Here is a 19,245-nt window from a genome sequence, read left to right on the forward strand (position 1 = left end):
TAAATAAACCTAATGGCTTAATTAATTATAGCAATTGGATAATTAAACAAATTAATGATTACAATTTATTATAAATTAATATACTAATTACGTGTGACTAGAATAAATTATTTAAAATAAATAATTTTTTTAAAAATAACATAAACAAATATAATAAATAAATAATTTTAAAAAAAAATAACATAAATAAATATAATAAATAAATAAATAATTTTGTAATGACATAAGATATTTTTTAACATTAAAACTCACTATTTTAATAAAAAATAAAAAATACATAATAAATAAATAAATATATTAATTTATCAATAACATAATATATTTATTTATGTATTTTTAATTAATAATATATTAACACAAAATGTAAATCCAGTGGTTTAAAGTTTATTATAATTAAAATAATTCATGATTAAAGCTTATTATAAATTAATATACTAATTACGTGAGAATAAAATTTTAAAAAGTGAAAAAAAATAAAAAATAATAAGTCGTCGTTGTCGAAGAGCCCTGCCGCAAAAGAGACCTTTGATTTTGGATTTCCCAAGCGACTCCGAGACCTTAGAAACCGTCGCGAAATTCTGTTACGACGTGAAGATCGATCTCACGGCAACAAATGTCCCTTCGTTGTTCTGTGTCGACTAGGTTCCTGTCCCAATCCGTTCTCTGAAGCATCATAGACTCAGTAAGAACCCTAAAATCTCGCGAATCGTTGATGCCGATGGCAAAAACCCTAGGTATTGCACAACGAGAGGGGCGAACGGAGAAAATAGAGAATGAAAACGAGAGATGACGAGAGAAAGCAGAGAGAGCGAAGACGAGTGGAAGAAATGGGGCAAAAAAAATCGTCGGGAGACGAAGGCCGAGGGAGAGGGAGAGGAGAATAGCGAATGAGGATAATTTTTTCCTTTCGGGTGGGGGGGAAGAAGCAACGCGCGTCGTGCGAGGAAAGTGTATGATTCACAAAAAAGGTAAGAATCAACTTTCCTCTGTTTTTGCCTGAGCAGATGAAATGGTATAATCTCACTTCAATTCAAGTCTTTTTACACTGCCACCGTATTTGTGATGACCTCTATAATGCGAGGGAAATTCATTCCACTTCATTGTGGACTAACCCCTCCTTAGGTAAATTGCAATCTGAATTCTGCAGCCTGTCTCTCTCCAGATTGATTTGGCGGAGCTGTGAATCAACAACGGTTCCAGTTTAAGATTTGAAACTCAATACCTCGAGTAAAACCAAATAAAGCAGAAGTTGGACACCACATGAATCATACTAATTAATGATCAACACAAAGAAGTTTCAACATAATTGGAAGCCTCTATCAAAATTTGCACTACATCAGGTGATCTATATACCAGGACTATCTTTTTGAAAAAGCGTTCATCTTCTTTTGAGAGATTACGAATTAAAAGAAGAAATCGACAAAAAAAGAAACTGGGCTTCATCTCCATTTACTTGGCCATGGGCAAGAATTTTATTTTTCTTTATAAAACCCAATATTGATGAATAATGCGATTGTAATGGAGATTTACAAAAAAGACATTTGAGAGACATTCTACTTGTAGATGAAGTTCTTAAGTCTGAAAATTGAAATTTACAGATAACCATGAAATTGTAACCTATGCACACTACATTTTCATTTTTACCCTATATTAAATATTCTAGTATCAAAAATGTAATGGGAACTAAAAAAATTTAAATCCATTGCTATCTGCACCCACCAAATAATCTAGAGATAGGAGGAGCATTTTCCAAAAATCAAACCCTAAGCACAATAATGGGTAGTGAGCACACAAAACCAAAGATTATGATATCTTCTAACTCGAGGTCACTGCTTAAACTCAACTATATTATTGACCATCTCACAGCCTCAGTGCACCAAGAAGAGCACAATGTTAAGGAAAATGTCTACCTTCAAGCCTAAAATAGACATTAAATCAGCTATATTTTGGAAGCATGTCTCTCATTTTTTAGCCAAGAAAGAAGAGATTTAACACTGACCCAGAACATCCAAGAAGAGAAAAAAGTATATCTAAATCACACTACAATTAATATGATCTAGTACAAGATACTTATAATCTACAAATCAGCTAAATCCAAATGGTGGCCAACAGTCTACGCGTACATCACAAAGACAAAGGTACCAAAGTCTATTTTAGCTTTGCTAGACATACACACTACAGCAAAACATCTAACCTCCAATCAATCTATCATACAACAGCACCCATTTGCATTAAAGACCCGGATAAGTGCTAACTGATGTAGTAGAGCGATAGCTCTGAGATCTTCTAAAGGGAGAGAATAATCCTGTGCAACTATAGCCTTCTTTTTCTACCTTGAGTAGGGATCACACCAACCAATTCAACTAAGACTTTCTCTATCCGGCATAAGGATGATATTGATCACTGCCACTATAGCCTCCTCTACTTTCAAACAGCCCACCTGCACCATAACTTGGTCCAGGGCGTGAGTCATAACTACCTGCATAATTGTCATGCCATTCCACATCACGGCCATAGCCACCTAAAGGGCCTCCACTATAACCAACTCCATATCCTCCACCATATGATTCAATGCGACTAGAGTAACCAAAGGAAGATCCACCTCGGTAGTTCCCTATGCTGATGCCACCAAATCCTCCATAGCCACTACCAAATTCACTCGCTGTTCCACCTTACCCACCATAACCTCCAAGCCTAGTACCAAGACCTACAGGCCCAAATCTACTGCTACCATAACCACTATAAGAGTCTCCAAATCCACCAAGATAATCACCGAAAGGACGGCCCCTAGCTTCACTATCAAAGAATGGTGCAAGAGGGGAAATTGAGGCTGTCTTGGGTTCAGCCATCTTGATCTCCACCTACAACAAATAAAAAAGATTAACCTACGTTCTTCAATCCATAAACTAACTGGAGCACCATCCTCCTGGGATTATCTACAATCTATAAGAACCTCAGGCCTTGAAGTGGAGAAAACAATAAAACTGGTCCAGAAATATAAAAACTCTAGCTGAAACCATAGGTTAAGAGTATACAATGTGCAATCAAGCACAAACAACAGTGACTAAGCTCCTAAAATTTGCAGATATTTGACTAAAAATTACCTTAGCACCTGCAAAATCAAACATATTTCCTTTGGCCAAAATTTCATCTACTACTTGTTCAGTATCAAATATTATAAAGCCAAAGCCTCAGGATCGATTCGTAGAATGATCACAAATAATTTGGTGCTCCACAACCTTCCCATACTTGGAGAAGAAATTCTTGAACTCATCTATACATTAGGAAATAAAACTTAAAAAAGAAAAGAAAAGAGAGACGATTAGTATAAAGAAAAACAAGACAGCAGAAAAACTCCAAATTGCTGAATGAAATCATACCTTCAGTGATAGTTGAGGGTCTACCACCAACAAATATTTTCTTTGTCTTAAAGTCTTTTGCCTGTACAGACCCTTTAGGAATAGTTCTTTTTATTTCAACCTGTTAACACCATAAACAGTTCAGGAACTACTGAATCAAATGATTAAATTTTCATCAAAATTTCACCGCACAATGGATGCATGAGAAATAAAGTTTTTCTCACATCAGAAACATCAAATTGCAATCTCAGAAAGTCATAACAACAGGGGTGAAAATTTCCAATTATAGATGCCAAAACTAAAAAAGCTACACTGATGAGCATATTCTGCTGCTCGCCAAGCAATCCAACCCCCCCAAAACCCCCACCCAGAAAACCCACACAAAAAAGAAAAAAGGAGAAAGAAGATGCCACTATAAGATCAAAGTTGGTAATAAATATTATACAAGTACACCAGAAGGGTTTGTTCAATCCTAGATCCAGTTCAACCATTTAACCTGGCTGTTAGACTATATAATCTGAAGTATATTTTAATGCATCAGATGTTTTGTTTTCCAGTGGTTCCATAGTAGTAGCTAGTAGTTCTATCAAACAGGTCTGGGCTATTTTATCACTAAAACCCCAGAAATACTTCACGCACGCACAATCTGATGTCAACTTTTAACAGTAGCTATTAACTTTTATTCTGTCATTTCAGAATGAATAATGAACTAAACAGCCAACCCAAAACAAAGTAAAAAAAAAAAAATGTTTTCAGTTAAAAGGAAAAGGTCAAGAGCAAAAATCATACTTACTTGATTTCCATTTAAAACATAATTTTCCTCATTAACCCACAACGGCAGGATCAGCATATGTGATAAATCCAAAACCCCTTGGATATCCCATAGATCGATCTTTCATTATAACAGAATCAACAATCTCTCCATACTTCTCAGAATGCTTTGTAAATGTAGCTAACATTCACAATTAGATGAAGAATAAAAAACAATAAAATCAATCATAGTATGAATTTTTCAAAGAACATCAAAATCAAACTAAAACTGCTCTACTGGAGATTTATAAAGGCTTAATCTTAACACATGTCATACAGAAAGTTATATAACCAAATGAAAACAACAACATAGCCCCTAAATACTTCAGGGGTTCTACATGACCCCTTTAATTTTGCATGGCCCACACTTCATACCCTCTTGAGACTCCCACCACTGTCGCCACTGGCTACCATGGAGCCATTGGCCGAATCCACAAGTTTGACTACTCATCAATAAAAAGTAACCACGCCAAATTGTAGTTTCATGGACCGTTTCTCTCTCTTCGGAAATCCACTAAATAGATGAAGGAAATTAAATATGCCAAAAAATTAAAAAACATTCGTATCAACCACTAACAGGGGCTTTAACTAGCAAAACGACTATCCAAAACACAGGATAAATGCAGACAACGAGACTGCCTAATAATGATAATACTTGCAGCATCTCTCTCTACAAGTCTACGTAGCAGCAAGAACAATAAATAGAAAATTAGCACTTAAAAGGACATATACAATAGATTCATCAAACAACTTAAAAAACAATGGGTGACATCTAGTAAGTGCAGTTACTTGAAAAACACAGCAGCTGGTAGATTTAAAAGCCAAAACCAAAACCATGGCAAAGAACAGGCAAATCAGAACGGAAATAATAACCCAAAAAAAAACACGTATCACAAGTAGAAACATTTAAAACAACGAAGTCTTTTCGTTTATGAGAGAACTACTTATTTCAAAACCTGAATTCAGCTCATTAAACAGTTTTACTTATACAAAAGAAGAAGAAAAAACGCAAATGACCAGCGTACAACACTCCTGGCATCAACACCTTATATGAAAGGTCAAAACAAACTAATAATGAACCAAATTACCAGGTGATAAATAAAAAAAACGATAATTTAGGAGGAAATAAAAGCATATTGGGATTCACTAATCAATCATAGTGTCTTTCGGAAGCCCACCAATGAAAATCTTCCTGCAACCACACACAAGAAAAAATTACCCATTAGAACATACTCAGAAGCTGTTCAACCAGACGAAGTATGTGCTCAACACTGAAACCACGCAGTCAGAACTAGAGACAGGTAATACTCACACCGATATGCAAGTTGGGCAAGAGTAAGAAATTAAAAAAAAAAAAAGTTAAACGAGGACAAATTGTTATATGATTTGATTAATTTTTACTCAAATAATTATTTTCAAAAGATTTGGCAGCCTCTGCCTTACCATTTCTCTAAGAACTTCCGCTTCAAAATAATTGCATCAGTCGGAAAACCGGCTTTATCGGGCCTAGGGCATAGACACGTACCGCCGTGCTGGCCAGGGTCACAAGTGTTACAACCGAGAGAGTCGACTTGCCCACTCCTGTTACTCGGACACCCGTCGTCCCGATTTGACAAGTGACAACCGCATTCGTCCTTCGATGTATCGTGCCGTTTCTGTAGAGACGACGTTACGGTTTTTCATCCTTCGCGCCGGGTCTTGCTTCCAACAGGGGTACTCATTTAGAAGACCCGCGCGCATCCGTAACAAATATTGACCTCATTATACCCCTTTTTACAGAGGGTAGCCAATTGGTGGGGTCAACTATCCAACGGCAATGATCAGATATGGGCCCACTGTTTGAGGAGATTAATGTTGATCAGTTGGACGGACTGAAGCGTGACTTGCCCTAGCAAGCCGGGAGCCAGTAGAGGTGTATTAGATGAGGAAATAAGGAATAGGAAGGGGCAAAAAGTAAAAAGAAAGAAAGAAAGGAAAAACAAAAGAGCCCTACCGCTCTTTCCTACACTTCTAAGGGGCCATTGTCTTAAGTCTTCCGCTCCTTCCTCTCTTCTTTTTCTTCCTCTCCTCGTCTCTTTCTCCTCTCTCAGAAGAAATCAGTTCAATAGCCCTCGATTCTCCCCTACTCCCTCTCTCTCTTTTCCCTCGCTCGCTGTATCTCTCCCCTCTCCAAACATGAGCGGTGGTTCGAGGGTTCCAATCCCCAAAAACGTCCAGAAGACGATCCAAAACATCAAAGAGATCGCGGGAAACCATAGCGACGAGGAGGTATACGCAATGCTTAAAGAGTGTTCTATGGATCCCAACGAAACCGCTCAAAAGCTTCTCCTTCAAGGTACCCTTTTCGATTCACCTGTTTTTTCTTCCTTCTTTCAGGGTTTTTTTTTTATCATTGCCTCCAGCTTCGTTTGCGTGGGTTTTTTATCCGCTTTGAGATCGGTTAGGGTTTATGCTATCTCACTTTCATTTTCGTTTCTTACTGTGAAAGGAACAGATTCATTAGCGGTCCATGGTGAAATATGATTTCCTCGAGGCAAAATTCGTGAAGTGATTTGGTAGTTTTCGTCTAATGTGCTTCTATAAAAATGGCTGTATTTTACTCCTTCTCCTGGTTGTTGTCTCTAGTTATGAAGTCGGTGTTTTATCCTTTAAATTTCAGTTGTTCTGATGGGCTTTTGTGGTCCAGCTATTTCGCGCACGCATATGAATTTTTTTTATCAATTCTGGTAGTAGGTCATCTCCTAAGTGAAGTATGAATATGAACTGCATTCATTTAGTTAAATTAGTCCGTCACTTTGTTGGTGTCGTATTTGTTTTAACTGGTCATGTAATGGTCAGTAACTTAGATAGGATCAGTGACATAAAGAAACAGTTCTCTTCCTGAATGGTTAAACTTTGACAGTTTTATTTTTCTGTTAGGATCTGCTCAAGACCAACTTGAAATATCACACTGCTTAAATTTGTATCTATGAAAAAGATATGGTTCTTTTCGAGCTGTTTGTGTTAGCTATTAGTAAGTATTATAGCTTGGAACCCACCAACTGTTATACTACTCCTCATGAGTGTTGCTAATAGCTGTCCGAAATTTCCAATTGCTTTTGATTCTCTTTGATTATGAATTGTAGCTTAGGAGAATACTCTCTAGTAGAAGCAGTAGTTCCTAATTGTTTTACTACTTTATGAAGTACAAAAGGGATAACTTCTGAATGATCTTGCAGATACCTTTCATGAGGTCAAAAGGAAGCGTGACAGGAAGAAAGAGGTGAATCTACTATCATTTTTTTCATCCATTTAGTCATGATATGATAATGGATGCCAGATTTTAGCTTCTATATTAACTCTGTCTCAGCCTGCCATTACTGTTGAAGGACTATCTGGTTTGTACAATAGAGTAGTCACTATATAGATCAGAGATAATCATGATTTTTTTATTATTATTTTTTTTTTGGCTGCCTTTGTAATCTTTTTCCCCATCAGAATTTGGCCAACAGGGAGGCTGCTGAATCTAGGTGGAGACCAAACATGCAGGGGCGAGGGGGTAGGGGTGTCAGAGGGAGCTATTCTTCTCGTTTTGTTTCTCATGGTATTTTGTTTCTTTACCAATTTATTTTACATTATTAATAGCATTCTGTAGTTTTTATGCATTGCCTGCCATCTCAGACTTCTATTTACTCATTTTCTTCTTATCGTGAAATTGGTGGAAAGTGTGGCAGATTTCTTGGTGTTTTAATAAATGTCTTATATTCTTTGGTTCTTCTTTTTATTCAATACGTCAAATTATTGTAGTTTTCAAGTATCTCTACTGCTTAAATTTGACTAGCTGATAAAACACCTTATCTTTCTCATTGGTTATAGAATAGCTCTTTTTTACCACTGGGTGATTAATGCAATATTGGGTTGACTTTGTTACTTGTTAAACAACAACTATGTTCATTGCACTTCTGCATTACTTTGATGATACACTGACATAAAACAATTTTATGGTTGTTTCTGGTCAGATGCTGGTGGTGACAAGAATTCTTATGTTGGAAAGGATGAATCTGTCAACCAAGGAATGGATGCTGGTGTTGCAACTACTACAGCTGTTGTGCAAGACGTGGAAAATAAGGGGCTGGGACCTACATCAAGGTAATTCTGTTTGAAAATGATATGCACTTCTAACTGTATCGCAGTATTGATTTAAATTCAGGACTATTGTTTCCCCCCTTGACATGATATACTTGGTATTATCTTTCACTGTCACGTACAGCTTGCCACCTGAAATGACCAATGGTCCGACTAGCATAGCCAAAAGGGCAACTGCGCATGGCCATGCTTTGCAAGTTGTGATTCCAGTAGAAACTCCATCTAGTGATGTAAACAGATCAGAAAACCAATTACCATCTGCTGATGCCAAAAGTCAAACATCTGTAGTTGGAGCTCCTGGGCAGGCTGCAGCTAATGCGAACCAGCTTGTACCCTCCATGACACCTACATCTGTCTCAGGAGTCTACTCATCAGCTTCAGATCCTGTGCTTGTCCAGTCTCTTGACACACAGAACCCAGGTATAGTGGGGACCATTAAGCACGACGTAGGAAGTCAAAGGACTCCTGAACCAAATAAGGTTATGCCTAGTGGAATTCCTGACTCAAGTTTGCCATCATCAGCCATAAATGAAAAGGTCTCCTTGGAGGTGGGGAATCCCTTTATGCAAGGGAAGATACATGGCAAATCTTGCTCTGATGCATCTCCACTTTCTCATAGTGGTTCTGTATCCAATCACCCATCATCTAATTACAGCAGCCGTTCACTGCATGTTATTGGTCCTCAGAAAGGTAATGTGATTTTTCTCTTTTATTTAATTTTTTTCTAAAAGTAACTTTTGGCATACTCAGAAGTAAAACTATTCAGTTTAGGCTAGGGTTAAAAATCAGGTTTGTCAGGGGTGGGAGTTAATTTATCACAGCAAAAGTATTCATGGTTTTCAAGGGGGTCTTAGCCATTTTGTTGTCTGTATTCCAAGTCTGCTTTCACATTTTTTTGGTTACTTCATTGTATCCTTATAAAACCCTGCTATGAGATGTGGAGAGCTAATTTCTACCTATAGTTTCTTATGATCTATTTTTTTCTTCGTTTTTTCTCTTAATAAAAGGGATCCAAAAGAAAGTACATGAAGGGGTGAGACTATAAAAATGAAACTAAATAAAAAACGAAAATACAAAAAGATTTTTTATTTGGGAAATAATCTTAGAAATTCATTGATCTTAATTGATCAGATAAATCATTACAGTTGGTCTATTTGAATGATTCAGGCCCTTTACATGAATGTATAATTAATTCCATCTATGCATTGGTAAACCTGTGATGAATCTAATGAGGGTATCTCAAAATTCAAGTGTATTTACTAATTTCAATGACCGGGCAAACCAAAGTACAATACCTTAAACCTGGCTCATATTTTTTTCCCTTGTATTTTATTTCTTTCAGCGATGGGTCCTAATAAAGAGTGGAAACCCAAATCGACAAACTCAATTGTTGCTCAGCCCTCTGGGACTGTTGATGCATCTGAGACTACACCAGCCTCAGTTGAAAGCAACTCCAGATCAATTCCAGCATCAAGTGCAGTTGCTTCTGAAGAATCAACTTTAAAGTTGCAGAAGAAGCTGGAATACTTAAATTTCTCTGATACGCATGTTATAATTCCAAACCATCTTCAAGTCCCTGAAGCAGAAAGAACTGGGTTGAGTTTTGGGAGTTTCGATGCTAGCTTTGGAGTGAGAACAAGTTTTGCTAATGGTCATGATAGTGATAAGAGCACCACACATCTATCAGAGGCATCTCAAGTCATTGAAGAAATTGCTGAAGAGCCTTCATCAAGGTATGAACAGTAATCTCCAAACTGCAAGTAAATTGCCATCATTTAGTAACATTTCTAAGTGCTGAAAATTTCTGGCAATTCTGTATTACTTTCTTTTGATGATTTACATTTAAGTTTCAGGAGAGTGGAGGCTTGTCTTTTACATGTAATAGCTTTTATTGAAGTTACTCCCAGAACATAAATGAAAAGAGGGGAACTCAGGACTTCACTTCCAAGGGGTTAAACTATATATGCAGCACTTCTCTAATCCATTCATAGTGGAGCAAGAGCCTCCCCTCCGACCATGTTGGCTAAGGCATGTGTATAATGAGATTGCAGGGCTACTGCTATCCTTCTGCATCTCACGGCAGCATGTCTGTAGACCAGCAAATGAAATTTCTGGTTTCATATCATGGGGAGGGGGGTTAGGTATCTCGCCTGCATCTTGTATTGGGTAATGCTGTTCCTTTGTAATTGCCCCTTTCTCTTGAAAAGTCCTTCCCCTTGGTGGTCAGGGTTGAACCTTCTGTCAAGCTGTAATTATAGTAATTTTGTGATTATAAATTCTATCATGATTTAAAAAAAGAATATAAAAGTGAAATGAGTTTCATTTTCAGTTTCATTGTAAATAAATTTCAATCAGTTGTTGATTATTTTTTCATTTTTTTCTTATCTTTTGGATGCAGCAATCAGAATGCAGCTCCTGCGGCTGAGGAAGGAGAATATCCTAGTCATCCTCAGTCACCCACACATGTGCAAGAGAATCTTTTGCCTAGTGAGCCCGATGCTTCATCTGGTATTTCTCCTGGGCCTGAGTGTGATGAAACGAACTCTGAGACAGCTTTGCCACCTGGTGGGCCTCAGTACTCAGTTGTTCATGCTGCACCTAACTACTCAACTTTTGGGTTAGTGTCACCTATGCTTAGCAGTCAATTTGCACCTTTTGAAAGCTCCGAACCTCAGGCACGTGATGCTACTCGTGTTCCAAGTTTTGTTGTAAGCTTTCCTTCCTGAAACTCATGTAACCGGTTTATTGAATTTCCATTTGTGTGGTGTCAGATTTTGATTTCCCTAGATTTTACTGTGATGATGCCATTGGAGCATTGTGCTGAAGCTGAAAGACTTCAATAGTTTGTGAAAATCTTCTTTAACACTTCCTGAAAAAATTATATGCAATTGCTCTCTTGTATATAGCTTTTTATGATCTTAATTATTTAAAATATACATTTTCAGAATGAATTATTACTTTTTCTTAATACTGTAAGGGGTTGATATGGTTTTGAAGAGTTGAAAGTTTTCATGGAACCATTTAAAAAAAAAAAAAGTTCTCATGGAAGATTTCTCCTCTGTGATCAATGCCCTAGTTAGATGTACTTATCTTCTCTCGTTTTTTATTAGTACGTGAATGTTACGCATTGATCTTTATCACTTTTCTGAGCAAAAAATCCTTACTTTCTTTTCATGAAAAGTAAAATTTGACCTTGGGCAAATTAGCTGTGGCTATGTTTCACTAATTTTTTATGAGTACTGTTTTGACCTTTTATTTTCTATACAAAAGTTCAGCTTTTTTTTTTTTTTTTAAATGAAATGTGAAGTTCAGCTTTTTATTGTGCTGATGTGTAGGTTCAACAACCTTTTGATCCTTCTACAAGCTATTACACTCAATTTTATCGACCTGGTGCTGATGGAGATGGTCGTTTCTCCCCTTTTCTTGCTGCACCTGGTCCTGCGTCTCCTGCTAAGTACAATGGGAACATTGCTGTATTATCAACTCAGAATGCCCAATCTCCTCAACAGGAGGTTTGTTGCTTTCAACCTATCATTCATGTCTGTGCTTAATTTTTTAAAATTCTTTTTAATTTATTGTTTGACAATACATGCCAGGTGTTGTTCTTACTTGCTGTGAATCAATATCTTTGTGAATATCCTTTGGTGGTAGATTGGAGTTTAAAACTTTCCAAGAGGCATTGACCTTTTTGATAAAATGGCAAAACTGAGAAGCCTTACTGATTTGATTTGGATCTGCTGATCCTATAGATACTTCTAGGGAGGATCAGCTGATCCTGTAGGACACATTCGACCTGCTGACCTGATAAATGGCAGTGGTCAATATCTTTGTGTTTCACTTTGTAAGTTTCATATATGGAAGAAAATAGAAAGAGTTGCTTATCTACTTTATTTCAATGGAGAACTTTGGGGACCATTGAATTCTAGAATTTCACTTTGAGCAACACTTTTCCATGTACCAAGTCACACACAATATATCAGTACAGACACTATGAACTGCAGTATCAGTCTTTCAGCCAATAAACTGCAGATTGGCTTCCTAAGAATTTGATATATATTCTAATAAAGGCGAGCCATGATTTAGAAATATGTAATTACTCTCTAAACTTATAGAGCTCAATTTGTTGTAGCTGCTGTGCAGTTGTTGAGGCTATGTGGGTTGGCTTCCTTTTCGTTCATTAAGTGTTAACTTCATTATTTTATCTATTAGTAATTTCCTAGTTATATTATTGTGAGTACTTGTTTCTGCTTCTTTATACAATAGGCACCTAATTGGGTGTTTTAAGATGACGGGGTTTGCTTTATCTTGTTCTTTATAATCCAATTGTGCTGACAATTTTTTTTTCCATGGATGGTCTCAAATACATCTTGTTCTGTTAGTTCTGTGATCCAACCCAATTTCGCCATCTTAAGTTAGCAGTCTTCTGAACTAATGGCTACTAGATTTTTCCAAATCTTACTAGTACTTCTCCTTATATCCTGGCCTAAACTAACAGATGATGGGCCTGATAACATAAATGGAGTACAAACTAGGTTCAACAACACAGACACCCTACAATAATAAAATGTTAAAGTTGGGCTTAGATCCATCCTTAAATGACTTACTGAGTTGCGATGCTTTTTTTCTGAATGATGACCACTGTTTTTATCTAAATCTAAACTAGTGAACTTCCTTAGCATCATTGGTCCTGTGAATCGTGTTCCTATAGCAACCAACTGCTTGGCTGACTCCCTTTCTAAGGAAGGGGTCTCCTCGAATCCCTCATTGTTAGGGACACCTCCAACTTATAGTTTTTGCCTGTTGGCTTAGTAAAATCTTGCTATTCTGGTAAAAAAAAACTAGGAGTAGAACCCTGCACAACACAACTTGTATCTAACTAGCTTACTGGAGGTAGATTGTCAAAGTGTGTATTAATTACACTATTGTTCCGTGGTTTTGTACTTTGCACATGATTGTTAGTGGCTTAGCATTGAAGGCTTATTAGATTTTATTTTGTTGTCATCTTGCTACTTGGTTGAAAAAGGGAAACAAGTAAGAAAGAAAAATGGGGCAAACACTCCGGTTTAATATTATAATAACAACGCAGAAAACAAAATGAAGAAACTTGCAAAAAGTTTTGTGAGGAATGCTATGTGATGCAGGAGGCACTTAGTTTTTTTTAGAAAGAGTTTTATACACTAGTAGTGTTAGAAGTCTCTGAAAAGAGAATGGTTCTGCAGTTTTTGTTTTCACGTTGTTATGAGCTTAAAGATTAATTTATGTTTTTCTTAATGTGATTTCAGACAGGAAACTCCTTGGTTCTTTCAACAGCTGGTCCAACCCCGTTAGTCACCCAAGGTGCAGGAGTTATGCAGAACTCGATAGCTGTAAATCAGCCGCCCGTGCCTGTTTTTCGGCAGCCAGCTGGTGTACATTTATCCCATTATCCTCCAAATTACATCCCATACAGCCAGTATCTCTCACCATTCTATGTTCCTCCGCCAGCCATTCACCATTTCTTAAGCAGTGCTGCTTTTCCTCAGCAACCTCCAACAGGTAGCATGTATCCTGCTCCTGGTGCTGGAGCTACTACTGCTGTCAAATACTCTCTTTCCCAATATAAGCCAGGAAATAACACTGGCAGCTCCGCTCATGTTGGAATGCTAACTGGCTATGGGCCTTATACCTCTGCACCCACTAGCTATTCTCCCAGTCCAGCTGTGAGCTCAGGGAACTCAACTGGCAGTGAGGATCTCTCGGCTTCTCATTACAAGGAAAATAATGTCTACATTACAGGGCAGCAGGTCTCTCTCTCTCTCTCTCTCTCCCCTCGTTTACACAGATTTTGATCTTTGACATATTTATACAATATAATATTCTTTTTTACAAATACTTATACATGAAGATGATGTGATGAATCTTTAAGCTTCACCTTGACTAGGCAACTTCTTGTTTGTCTTTTAGGGCTATGTTCCACCCTAGGATTAGCAGCATGCCTCTGCCTTGCAAGATTTCACTTTGACACTCAATATTTGCTTTTTTCTTTACAAACGTGTTTACTTGAACCTATTCAATCTTAGCAAGGTAACATAGCGTTTATTTTTTAGGCCCACTCTCTCCAGTGTGATTACTTTGTAAATTGTCTCTCCTTTATTACAAAAAAAAGAAAAAAGAAGAAGAGAGATTGTAGATTGACCATGTTTCGATCATCTAAATTAGTTATATATTGTTATTCATCTGCTAGGTAGACATGATTTTTGAGCAGTTGAATTTTCTGTGTATGATTGATGAGATGTCAGTGCCTGACTGGGATATTTTTTTGTGGTCCTTTGCTTGTCTGTCCCCTCATTTGTCCACTGATGGAGCAGTAGGCCTCAGATACCCTTCATTTTATATTTTAGTAATGGGAGCTTGGGCAAGTTAATATGATGTGTATATATACATGTATGTGGTACATTTGTTTATCTCAGTACTGTAGCATTTTATAAAAAGCATGCTTAATAGTTTGTTTGGTCACTTTGAATGGCACTTGACTCTTGTATTTTTGGCGGTTGTCACATTGAATAGCAAACCTGAAAAAGTTGTTTTTTTTTTTTTTTTGGGTTAAGGTTGAAGAGAGTTTCTATTTTATAAATAAAAAAGGGATGCCCTGCTTATTTATGACTCACTTGTAGGATTCGTTGAAATGCATTCTGAATCTTTTCACTTGAAAGCTTTATCAATTTGCAGCTGCTTTCCCTTTGACTGTTTGATGAGGAACAAGATCTCAGTATGTTGACTTATGAATCAGCTGTGGAAACTTTTGAAATGCATTTCTTATTTACCCATCCGGAAACCTTATTCATCTGCAGTTGCTTTTCTTTTTGGTATGAACTGGTTTTTGATGTAGATCGAGATCTCATTTTATATTACCCAATTATTTGTAGAATGAAGGCTCGGCTATGTGGATTCCAGCTCCTGGCCGAGATATCTCAGGCCTTCAGGCCAGTTCATTCTACAACTTGCCTCCTCAGGGCCAGCACATGACCTACACACCCACTCAAGCTGGACATGGGGCCTTCGCTGGAATTTATCACCCTGCTCAGACCGTGACTGCTGCTACAGTCCACCCATTGCTTCAACAGTCACAGACTATGGCAGGAGCTGTTGAAATGGTTGGCCCACCGGCTGGTGTTTATCAACCACCACAACGTGCACAGATTAATTGGGCAAATAGTTACTGAAAGCAGTATATTTGGATAGACACAAAAAGAGAAGAGGAGAAACGCATGGATCTCGCAACTTTTTGTAGGTGAGCAATCAATTGGCAGAGGGAACATTCAGCAAGGGCCTGATCCGAGATTGTAAATACATTTAAAGCTGGCCAGGTATAAGTCATTGGGTTCTGAAACTCAAATTGCTTTGGAAGGGTTGAAACGATGGAATCTATCTATAATGACTAATCTTGACCATTTTAAGTTGAGTGGAGGAGAAATGTGCAGGCCTAGGTAGGTGATGTTGGTGTTGCTGCAGGTGTTTTTGTTCTTTTAGTTTTTTTTTTTTTTTTTTTTTTTTTACTTTTCGTTCTTAGTTTTTGAATTTACTGCTTGGCTAATTAAAAGTTTGTTGTTTCTTTCTTTTCACTTTCCTTGGGCCTTTTAGGACTTCTGAAGGTAAGATACCAGTTAGTGGATTTTCATTCTTTTCCATCGATCTTACCTGTAAATTAAATTTTGATAGTAAAAAATGTATTACATTGTTGTAATTGGTATAAAAGAATTAGAATTCCATTTTTTTTTGTTTGGCTAACAACAGAGATTTTTTCAGATTATGGAATACAGCTCCAAAAAGGTCTGTGAGACGTTGCAAAACCATTTTTATGATTTTTTAGGTAGAGGTTGTCCAAGCTCGAAAAATTCAAGTGCAGAAGGATGTTTTGTAAATGGTTGAAATGAAAAATCTTAATAGCTCATGTAAGGGCAAACCCAGTCAAACATGCTAAGCAGAAACACACAATACATTCAATAACCACCATAATAGATCATGCAAAGGCAAATACGCGAGTAAACATGCTGAATATTGGATTTATGTAGGATATTTGAGGCTGAAGTAGACCGAAGGTTGATCAGCTCGTTCTATGGGCAAATATAAGGCAATCTCTCGTCAATACACCACCTTAACGGTTCATGTGCACAGAATACCATTTAGGGCATTTGGCTCTGCAGTAGTTGGAAAGAGCCGCCGGGTTGAGCAGCTCGACTATGGGGGCATTTTATGTGTAGACAGAGGAGTCAGAAGTGCGGCTATTTCGCCTCTGATTATGCAAATAATAAGCAGATCCCTTTGCCTTTATCTAACCTGGGATGAACTGGTTAATGCAACCTAAGACACCCCGAAACTTCCCTCTATCTCTTCTTTTATCGTTGTTATTATCTCACATTCTTCGTCGGAAGTTCCCGAACTAGAAACAAATAATAACCATGAAAATTATCTACTAACCATAACACTCGGTGATTGATATACCCTCTCGTATCTTCATCCTTCCTTAGTCTGTTCAAAATTTCCCCTCTTTTAAAAGAAAATGGCTGAACAAGATGAGGAAGGTGAGACGTGTAGGAAATGTGTCTAGTAGATGAGAAAGGAAGGAGGAACGATGGGGAAAGTTGCTGAACGAGGACAGGATGGAAAGGACAGAGGGACGAGGGAGTATAACTAGGATGCAGGGACGAGGTGGTTAAGCTCGTGTCATGTTCATGAATTGGGTGTCTGGCCCTCGCATCGTCTGGCCCGTGGTCATGTGCAACCGTGACCCCATTTGCCAAGAGCAAGACAACAAAACCTTGGGAACACAGAGACTGATCAGAGTTTCAGGTATGAAATATTGAAACCTTGTTTGCATCGACTTCGAATTTTGGGATCTACGAAACAGGGCACCCTAAATTTGCTATTTTCCAACTTCCACCTCGCTTCCTTTTCTTGCAGCTTTTTTTTTTTTTTTTTTTTTTTTTCTTTCTGATCTAACGGAGCTCATTCCCGGCATGCTGAATGGGCTCCTCTGCGGCTCAACATTCACTCCCTTCTTGCGCCACCTCTCGCACGAGAAACGCGTGGAGCCGAAGCCGAGGGAAAGCCACCCGTCGGCTCCATCGCGGTGATCAAGATCGTTCATGCCAGCGGCATAGTGGAGCACTACTACATGGCGGTCATGGAGAAGTATCCGTTTTTCATCCTTGCCACGCCGGAGATTTTCCGCCGGCCCTGGGAATCCGTAGTGCGTCCGGAGGAGATACTGGTTCCAGGGGAGAAGTTTTACGTGATCTCACGTCGAACCGTGGGGAAGCTCCGCCGGAGGATCCGGCCACGCAGCGGGGAATTATCGAGCAAGAGTTTCAGTGGTCCAGACTCGGACGTCTCTGTCGGACATGATTCTGCAGACCGCTCTAAAGATGGCTGCAGCTGGAGTTCCGCCGGGATAAAGAATGAAGACAAGAGCAGCGCTGAAGCAGCCCGGCGTCTCGGGAAGAAACACGGTACTGATATGACACGCGTGACCTCCGGTCTTCCGAGCACACGGACTGCAAAGATGACGGCCACCTGGGAGCCTACATTAACGGCGATCAGCGAGTCTTAAAAATTCTGCCGACCTGACCTGATATAATCTCATCTGCTACTGTTACTGATTAATAATCTAATCTAATACCAAAAAGAAAAAAAAGGCCGCCTGTGTGAGAGAGGAGGAACTCGGGCCTATAAAAGTGGGAGCATCTATGTGATGGTTTGTGCAGTCACAAAGGGGCCTAGAAAGGAACTCTTGTTAGTGATTTTATCCAATTTGTGTAGTTAGAACATCCTAAGGTAAGTTAAATTCGCTTCTTATTGGTTGTAATGAGATTTTTAACTTTGAGAGAATGTCTTTGGAGAAACCAGTATGGAATAAGGCCATGTTCTAATGGAAATTCAACGCAGGCTTCTACAGGAACAGTAATGGGTCAATCAGAGTTACCTGCAAAGTGCAGCAAGCAGGCACTCTCCAGTAGAAGGTTTCCATGACTAACATTTTCCTTCCTGACTATTTAAGTTGGCTGTAAGAAGTATCAGAAACTAATGAAAGACATCTCTGGACGCGCCTTGTGAAGAGAAACTCTTTTCTTAAATAATATGAATTCTGCAAGGACTATAGTTGTTGTAACAGCAATCTTAGCCATCTGATAGAACCCGATGGTACAGAAAAGGAAACAAGAAACCGTGAGGGAACACAAGCTTCAACATCAAAATGATAAGTCACATGTCCACCTCAAAGAACAAAATTCATCTGTTATGGTTCCAAACCAGACATAGATGGAAAAAGGTGTGTGGTTTCGGAATGAGGAGATATAAGAAGCAGAGAAAATACCTTGAATTTGTCAAGGATTAATCAAGCGAAGGCATAATGAACTAATGTAAGGAATATTGGGAAACTAAATCCTATTTTTCCCATCACCTGCAAGCATAAGAAAATGTGACAAACACTACAAAGATGTGTTCATAACTTCAAAACTGAAAAGCTACAAAAACAATAAAGAGTTACAGGATCAAGGGAGCTCACCATTTTGCTACCGATAATTATTCACAATACTTGTTGTTGTTGAGGCTTGGCTCCTTCTGAAGAACAAAACTCAATGCACAAAGAATATCACATTTCAACCATCCACCTTATTAAAAATGCTTATATATAGGTCACTATTTTTGTGTTAAGTCTTCAGCATTAATAGAGTTATCAGTAACCTTGCATCCAACATAAACTAAAGAGGAGTAACAATTAAATTTTAAACAAGAATATTTTTCTATGATTAAAACAATTCTTGTCATGACTGTTATACCTGAAAGAGGTTGAATCAGTTATTTAAACTCAAACACTTAAGCAAATCAATCGGATTTTAACAACACTTTCAAGTTTGATCATGTTTTAAATTATGATCATTCAAATATATCTGTTAAATAATAAAATAATTTA

At 37.9% G+C, this 19,245-nt stretch overlaps 1 protein-coding gene, 1 long non-coding RNA gene and 1 pseudogene across 3 annotated transcripts; 1 reads left to right on the forward strand and 2 right to left on the reverse strand.

Moving 5' to 3' along the window:
• Positions 1-1,821: 1,821 nt before the first annotated feature.
• On the reverse strand, positions 1,822-5,866 carry LOC137941148 (heterogeneous nuclear ribonucleoprotein 1-like; annotated as a pseudogene).
• A 311-nt stretch (positions 5,867-6,177) lies between these two features.
• LOC137941592 (GBF-interacting protein 1-like) lies at positions 6,178-15,895 on the forward strand. Of its 2 annotated transcripts, XM_068787074.1 has the most exons (11): positions 6,415-6,504; positions 6,664-6,724; positions 7,388-7,431; positions 7,647-7,752; positions 8,168-8,297; positions 8,419-8,984; positions 9,637-10,027; positions 10,693-11,002; positions 11,630-11,806; positions 13,577-14,077; positions 15,200-15,895. In XM_068787074.1, exons 4-11 carry the CDS (start codon positions 7,692-7,694, stop codon positions 15,494-15,496), a joined length of 2,433 nt encoding a protein of 810 aa, XP_068643175.1. In that variant the 5' UTR covers positions 6,415-6,504; positions 6,664-6,724; positions 7,388-7,431; positions 7,647-7,691; the 3' UTR covers positions 15,497-15,895. The 2 variants fall into 2 exon arrangements, with proteins under 2 accessions (XP_068643174.1, XP_068643175.1); XM_068787073.1 differs by lacking the exon at positions 6,664-6,724 and having other exon boundaries at positions 6,178-6,504.
• An 857-nt stretch (positions 15,896-16,752) lies between these two features.
• LOC137941918 (uncharacterized) lies at positions 16,753-19,115 on the reverse strand. Its single transcript, XR_011110452.1, has 3 exons — positions 18,838-19,115; positions 18,256-18,732; positions 16,753-17,854 (listed from the first exon to the last, which is right to left on the reverse strand). It is a non-coding gene; the product is annotated as an uncharacterized lncRNA (long non-coding RNA).
• Between the last annotated feature and the right edge of the window lie 130 nt (positions 19,116-19,245).

The sequence above is a fragment of the Aristolochia californica genome, unplaced genomic scaffold (genome assembly GCF_029961685.1).
Source record: "Aristolochia californica isolate CCGP_79_NKW_82.1479 unplaced genomic scaffold, dmAriCali1.0.hap1 SCAF_9, whole genome shotgun sequence".
Lineage (NCBI taxonomy): Eukaryota > Viridiplantae > Streptophyta > Magnoliopsida > Piperales > Aristolochiaceae > Aristolochia > Aristolochia californica.